The sequence below is a fragment of the Myotis davidii genome, unplaced genomic scaffold (assembly GCF_000327345.1).
Source record: "Myotis davidii unplaced genomic scaffold, ASM32734v1 scaffold524, whole genome shotgun sequence".
Classification (NCBI taxonomy): domain Eukaryota; kingdom Metazoa; phylum Chordata; class Mammalia; order Chiroptera; family Vespertilionidae; genus Myotis; species Myotis davidii.
This window is the reverse complement of record NW_006299263.1, coordinates 979,601-987,685: the sequence shown is the minus strand read 5'-3', so window position 1 is coordinate 987,685 and position 8,085 is coordinate 979,601. Positions and strand designations below refer to the sequence as shown.

The 8,085-nt window shown below is 38.6% G+C and overlaps 1 protein-coding gene across 8 annotated transcripts in view; it reads right to left on the bottom strand.

The window, feature by feature from the left end:
* The window catches only part of HMBOX1 (homeobox containing 1), a 195,693-nt gene that overhangs the window by 70,610 nt on the left and 116,998 nt on the right, over nucleotides 1-8,085 (bottom strand). For all 8 annotated transcript variants that reach the window (XM_006774763.2, XM_006774766.2, XM_006774767.2 and 5 more), the window contains exon 5: nucleotides 5,029-5,139. In XM_006774763.2, the coding sequence (XP_006774826.1) occupies nucleotides 5,029-5,139 (111 nt within the window). The remainder of the gene's footprint in view (nucleotides 1-5,028; nucleotides 5,140-8,085) is intronic.

The following is an 8,085-nucleotide window of genomic DNA, read 5'->3' as shown; positions in this document are numbered from 1 at the left end:
CTGACTGGGAATGGAACCAGCAACCTTGTGGATCAAGGGATGATGCCCAACCAATGGAGTCACACCAGTCAGGACTAACTCTGAATTTTCAAAATAGGTAGTCAGCTCTAGCCAGTTTGGCTCAGTGGATAGAGCATCCACCTGTGGACTGAGGGATCCCAGGTTCGATTCCGGTCAAGGGCACATATGTTGGTTGTGGGGACATCCCCAGTAGGAGGTGTGCAGGAGGCAGCTGAATTGATGTTTCTCTCTCATCAATGTTTCTAAAACTCTATCCCTCTCCCTTCCTCTTTGTAAAAAAATCAATATAATATATTTTTTAAAAAATAGACCAAACGGTGGAACAACCGAACAATCGGTTGCTATGATGTGCCCTGACCATCAGGGGTCACACATGGAACATGGTGGGCGTTGGCAGCAGAGCATGGAACATGCAGGGCCTCAGCTGTGGCAGGATGGTAGAGCACGTGAGTGGAGGCGCCAGACCAAGGCAGGGCTTTGGTCACTGTCATTGGGGCGAGCCTCTGGTGGTTATTGAAAATTCTTTGCTTCTGCGCACTGTGGTCCACCTGGTGCTCGCACCTGCTGCGAGTGTTGGCCCCAATCGCCCCTGAGGGCTTCTCCAACTCCCCATGCTCCTGAGGGGTGATTGGGACCAGCAGCCGCTGCTTGCACCCACTGCTGGCACCGGCCCCAGTCACTCTGCACCATCAGTGAGTACAAGAGGGGCTGGTGCTGTCAGCTCGTGACAGGGGGTTGGGGGCGTTGGTGGGAGGGGCCGGGTAGGGGCACGGAGGATGAGCCAAGACCTGCCCCTGTGCCCACCACAGCCTCTCGGCCCACAGTTCCTTCCAAGGTACATGGATTCGTGCACTGGACCCCTAGTATTATGATAACTATGTATGATGTCAAATGGGTACAAGATATATTGGATGATCACTTAGTTATATAATGTCTAATCACTGCAGTGTACACCTGAAATTAATATAATGTTATATGCAAACTGTAATTGAACAAAAAATAAAACTGCACTTATCCAGCACTTATCTTTAGAAAGAATTCTATAGCATATTAGCTCTTATAATAAAGATTGAAATACAAATAAAATCTTTAAAAATTAAATTTTAATTGCTAACATCCAATTACTGTTTATGCAATGAAAACTACCAACTCAATTATGAACTCATTTTTCAAATTATGTCCTACAGAAAACTTGAGAACTCAGAACCAGTATAGATTTGATTTTCAAATTAAAAACAAAAACAAAAAAAAGCTAGGAAACAAACAGAAACTACCCAGAAAAAAAGGGATAGTTGGCAATGCAACTTTATTGAACAGCAAATGCATATGACTAGGGGAATTTATTCTTAACAGGGGCGCTATCTCCATAAAGAAAACAGCTTCTCATCAACAGCTGGATGAATGATGTTAGTTCTTTCCCATTTTTCTTGTTTCAATGCCTTAGTTCCAATTTTCTCCAATTTCCTGGTGATGGGTGAACCTAGCTCTGGTTCCAAGATAGCTTGAAATAGGAACTAAGATTAAAAATAAAACAATGATTTTCAGAAGAACACAATATCCACCTCAGTGCTAAAATCTGAATTCCAACAATAGTATTCTGCAGTGGGAAGTGGTATCAGGTCAACTGCAAAAATGCTGCACCTTGGTCTCTCCTTCCTGTTTCTAGTTAATTTGTTTTCCTGGTATCCAAGTTCCTGCTTGGGACTGGAGCCCAGCCCTGAATCTCAGTGTGGAAATTTAGCACCACCAACTGTGATAAGATTATACATTAGGCATTGTTCTAAGTGCCAAATACAAGTGACAAATCCCTTCTCTTAAGGAGGACGGCTGCCTGACACAAATGACTAGTATTTGCGCTCCAAATTCTTCATTTTGGAACATCCTGACAATCTCTCTGGTGCTCCCTGGTAACCAATTTCTGGAATGTGACCAGGTCATGAAACCCTCAAACACAATTCCTTAGTTACTTAGCTGAACCCTTGCTACCAGCCAGCCTGAAGCTGCTCTATTAATTAGACAGACAAGTGCCAAGCTCTGTCCCTCTTCATGTGATTCGCTCTGCTGTGAATTATGGAAGAAGTGCTATCTTTGGGAAGATTGCTGTAAGCTGAGATTGAAGTGCTGCTGTGCTGTCCTATACAGTAGCCACTAGCCCATGGGGCTATTCAACACTTGAAATGTGGCTGATTGGACATAGGTGCTTTAAGTGTAAAACATATATTGTATTTCAAAGAATCAGTACAAAGAGAAAGAAAGATTAAATGATGAATAATAATATATATTTCTTAAATAAAATATATTAAGTTTAGCTATTCTCACCTTTTAAAATGTGGTTACTAGATAATTTAAAATTGCACATGTCATTTGCATTATATTTCTACTGAAATGTGCTAATTTAGAACATTTAACTAATGGCAGCAACAAGAGTCATTATTTTTGAGAGGTTTGTTATGTCTAGATATCATTAGAAAAATATTTAAAAATGAAATTCCTTTGCAGAAAAACTGCCAGCTAATAAATGCTGAAGGAATGTTAGATTAGACTATCACCATTTTGCAATCTCCATTGGAGCAACTGATTCAGATGAGCATCATCAAAGGATGCTAAGACTAGTGGCAAACAGTCAAAGAGGAGAGTTATTCAGTGGCAAAATTACACCCCGTAGATTATTTATAAACTATAACGACAAGACCTGGTGACCACTACTTTTAACAAATGATCAAACTTAGCATATGAATAATGCTACAACCTGCCATTATACACCTCTGGATATGTGGTAAATTGAGGTAAACATTACTTAACAAGCATTTTGCCCCAATGTTTTATTGTGAAAATTTTCAAACATACAGAACAATGAAAGAATTTATAGCAAAAATCTGCACTCATACTATCTAGTATTTTACAACACAGTACTAACTTTATCACATTTCTTTATCATCTTCCTATTCATTTTACTTTTATGCATTTCAAAGTAAATTGCAGGCATTAACACATGCCCTCTCTAAATAATCTATGAAGTATTCTTGCCAAAAATGTTTAACCTAAATCTAATCAAGCCTCTAATCCTAGCTTCCAGTTTATGGGAAGTACTTAAAGAGATTAGTTAATTGATAATAAGAGAAAACTAAAAATCCAGAATATGAGACACTATAATATTAAATGATTTTAAAAGTTTGTCATGAAAAAAGTTTAAGTGACTAGATTTAAGAGTCTTAAAACACATAACAAATTCCAACTTGTCAACCTAAATCCGATACTATTCAATTTTTAAAAAGTTATCAAAGACATTCTTATAACATCTACAGAAATGTAAATATGGACTGGATATTAGATGATATTAAGGAATTATTGCTGTGGAGCACAAGAGACTTGGTTGGAAAGTTGTAAGGAGGACATTCCAAGAAAAGGGAAGTGTGTAGAAGGCCGCCTGCCCTGTTCATCGGAATTCCGACTTAGGGGAGCCTAAGGGGAGTGTGGAAGGCAGTGCCCCTAATTATTCCTTGACCATTCCAAACAAGTCTGTGCAGACCCCCGGGTGTTTACTGGAATCCTTATGCTTAATCCCTGGATGTCCTTGCCTTGAGGACAATGTAAACACATGTGTCCTCCCAAGGTTACTCACCCTACTGACTTTATCTAAAGATAAAAATTCCAATAAAAGTCTAATGAGGCAGGCAATCGAGGCTGCCTGGCTCTTTCAGCTGGGCTGTCCCTTAGCCCTCTCCCCCACAGTGAAACTGTCAGAGTAATCTGTTCATCCATTGTTCAGGGGCTGCTGATCAGCCCCAGCAAATTATTATTAATTTTCTTAGGTATGATCATAGGAACTGTGTCACATAGACAATTACTCTTTTTTTGGAGGTGAATGCTAAAGAGAATGTGTGTATGCATGCAAACATACATATATGTAAGTTTTTAATTAATTTATTTTCTAGGAATAAAGCAAACGTAGCAAAATGTAAACAATTACTGTATCTAAGAGGGTGAACAGATATTCACTGTGTTGGTCTTTTAACTTTTCTGTACATTGAAACATTTCAAAATAGAAACTGGGGGTCAGGTAGATAAAAAATTCACTGCAGAGAGGTTAATATGTTCTCTTCTGTTTGGGCCTGCCTGGGCTTTTCAGGTCAAGAATGTGATCTCTGAAAAATATCTTACCACAGACACACGGAAATATATGTCTCTAAAACATTCTTTATTCCTGCCTCAGGGCCAATGCTATTATTAGCTAAGAGTCTCCAATATGCAATATTACAACTGGTAATTCAGTCCGTAAGCAAAGGATTTAATGCTGTAATATTACAGAAGACAGCTCAATCACAAGGTCAACTTGACATCGGGCTCACTGCCATCAGTCTGTTATGTGTAGATTGAGACAGTCTGTCACACAACTTCAGGTTTTACCTTATATACCATTTGTTAAAAGTATCCTGTACTAGAATTTGCCTATCCCTGGCAACCTCAGACACAAAGGTTTCTGTGATCTTTTTCCTTAAGATTTTATTCTACTTTCCAACCTATTGCTGCTCCCAAAGTCATTTGGACAGCTTCCGCATAAGTCCAAAGACACACTTACCACCTAGGTACTTAGAATTAGAAAACCATTAGCAGAGATCATTGGATAAGGTATAGCATGGAGTAAATGAAAGTATAAGTTTATACTACTACAACAAGATTAAAGAAAAAAAAAACTAGACATGGAATCTTATGTGTACCTATAGTTGAGAAGAAGAAAATCGCCCACTGACAACCATAACTTTTCTTTCCAACTCTTGTTAGAAATATCAAAAAACTGTAAACAAAGAGGCACCTTAGATGACATTAGACACTAAATAAAAAATTGGTACAACAGGGCTTAGGTTTTGCAGTTTTTCTTTGGCTTAAAAGAAAAACAGTAAAGTCTGAAACTACCATGATGAAGATAAGGCAGCACATGGATTCAATAAAGCAATTAATTACATATGTCTCATTTCATATGCAATGAAAAAAGAACATGATATTTACCAGGGTTTGTCTTCTCCAGTTGATACCATCGGTAAAACGCCCTTTTCTTCTGCTCACTCAGGTCTGATCCCTGTTGCAACAGCCAGTGAGAGATCCGGCTCTGACTGATACCTATGTAGAAAGAGAAATAGCTGTTGGAAGGAATGAAGTTGCAGGGAAATTAAGGAGGGTTCTCTTGGTTCTAGGTTATTGGTTCTTTATTCTCTTCTTTATAAGAAAGCTGCAACTTAAACAACTCTTATATTGGGCTTCTTGGTAAAAGCTGGCTAAACGTGCTAGGATTATTCAGAATGATCTACTAGAGGTCAGCATTTTATTAATCAAGATTTGAAAGTGGTCTCTAAAATCAATCTCTAAACCTGGTCCATAAATATGAGATACATGAAGAGATTCCTAAGTAACAGTTATTAATCAGAAACTGATTAGATTTGTGCTCCTCCAACCACCACTACCTTCACCCCAAACCTGGTTTAGAATATTAGAACTTTTAATAGATATTGAAAAGAAAAAAATCAAGCCAGCAAGTTTTGCTACTAATTACTGATACTGATAAAAGAGTTAGGGGCTGGGAAAAAAAGAGGTCATTGAAAATGCTCTCTTCAATAAAATTTCTGGCTTATTTGTTAATTCATTTAGGCATTTCAGATTCATTGCCATTAGTACAGATAACTAAGAATTGGAAGACTTTTAGACTTCTGCTGCAATATGACCTCTTAAGAAATCTCAAGTGGTAAAGGCAGTCTTCTAACACAGACTTCTCAAAAAACTGAACAGAATATAAAGCAGCAGTTTCCAGCTATAAGTAAGAAGCTCTTGACAGCAATTAATTAGAAATAGGGAAAACCTCCACATGTGAAATTAAAAAAGCATGTCTAAAACTGACTAGTATGAGAATTACTTGCTCCTTCTGGTCATTATAACTATTCCAAAAATGAATAATTTAACATACAACTGGCAAAGCAAAGAATAATAGGAAAGATAAACTGTCTTATATGTCCATAAGGCACTTTTTAAAGGACCAGTCAGCTATCAGAGAGGGTTAACAGTATCTTAACTCTCCGAAGGAATTACTTATGGTAACTGGATAGAACTGAATACCACCTGTGACAACACCTGTCTAAAGCTATAATGCACAACAGGAAGAGTGGTTATCATGAAGTAATCACACCCCCTAACATGAGAAGCAGGAGGCCTGGTGATTATATTTAACTCATTAAAAGCAAGCCCCTAGAGTTTCATACTTTTAAAAACCTATGTTAGAAGAAAACTTGCAGAAATGGGGGAGGGAAGCTTTGTTAAAAGACAAGTTGGGCTGTGAAGCAAGGTTCCCTGATTGGAACCACCTTTCATTTCCAAAGGGTGAAATTCAGTTTTCCAAAACCTAAGTGATTACATTCTCAAATAATTCACACAGCGATTTTCCAATGGATTGATGATCTATGTGAAGCAGGTGCTGGCAGCCAGCACTCTATGCTTGTTCTAAGAGAATGCAAATTATTTAAAGTTGGCTGTCTTTAGCAATACCTTACCACAAGTCCAGATTCAGATATTACATTACTTTTAAACAAGAGTAAAGAAAACTGTTTTCCACTATGAAATCAAAATTGATGTTTATGTCAACAAAATAAAACATTTTTATGTGGATTCTTCACATCAGTACCACACTACTCAAAACAAAGAGAATTTGAGGAAAATCTTTTAAGAAAAGATAGACTATATCAGTACTGTTACTTTCAGTATTGAATCTCCCCCACACAGTCAGATCGAACAGAATAAACACTGAGCCCACTCAATTTTAGCGCTGTCCCGGTAGTGAAGGAAGAGGGCAAAAGCCCATCAAAATTAGTTAAATTATGGTATACTCACATAATAAAAAAACTGGGCAGACTTTTAAAAGCAATGTTCTAAATCAGGCACCAAAAACAAACAACAACCAAGAAACAAAACCAACCAACCAAAAAAACAAACAAAAAAACCAAAACACACCATCAATACCAAGTTTTGGCAAGGACACAGAGTATATGGAGCTCTCATACTGCTGGCATGAGGGTAAAACGTCAGGGTCATCTGGGAAACAATGGGGCAGTACCTACTAAAATTGACCATATGCATACCATAGGACCTAGCAATTTCTTCTTTTCCTCATGCGAGGATATTTTTTCCATTGATTTTATTTTTTTATAGAGAGTGTAAGGGAGAGGGAGAGACAGAGAGAGAGAAACATTGATTGGTTGCCTCCTGCATGTGCCCCAACCAGGGCCAGGGATCGTACCTTTGAATGGAATTGAACCTGCAACCCTTTGGTCAGCAGGCTGATGCTCTAACTACTGAAGAAATCAGCTAGGGCTTTTGCCTCTTTTTTAAAAATGAGTTTAGATTTGTTCCTTCCTGCACACATCCCAACTGGGGATTGAACCCAAAACCTGGGTATGTGCCTTGACCAGGAATCAAACCCGCCACCTTTTGATGTATGGGATGATGCACCAACCAACTGAGCCACACCAGCCAGGGCAACCTAGCTGTTTCTTTCCTCAGTATACAGAACACAGAAATGTGTACATGCTCAATAGCAATGTGTTCAAAAGACATGTACAAAAAGGCTTATAGTCCCCAATTTGAACCAACTCAAACACCCATCAACAGGAAAATGCATAATTGTGGCACTTATGCATTCTACTATAGTCTACTATACCAAATAGAAAAAGGACAAACTACTGCAATATGCAACCACATGGATAAATCCCACAAAAACAATGTCTACCAAAAACCATCAGACACACATAAAAAAGCTAGACACAGCTGTATGAATCAACTTATATAAAACTAAAAGAGAGAGAAGCAAGATGGCGGCATAGGTTAACGACGGAGATTGCTGCCTCAAACAACCAATTCAAAAATACACCTAAAAGACGGAATGGACAGCATCCAGAACCACAGGAAGGCTGGCTGAGTGGAAATTCTACAACTAGGAGGAAAGAGAATATCATACCCAGACTCAGAGGAGGCGCAGTGATGAAGTGAAATACTCAGGTGCGGAGAGCGCGCGGAGCGGGCTGG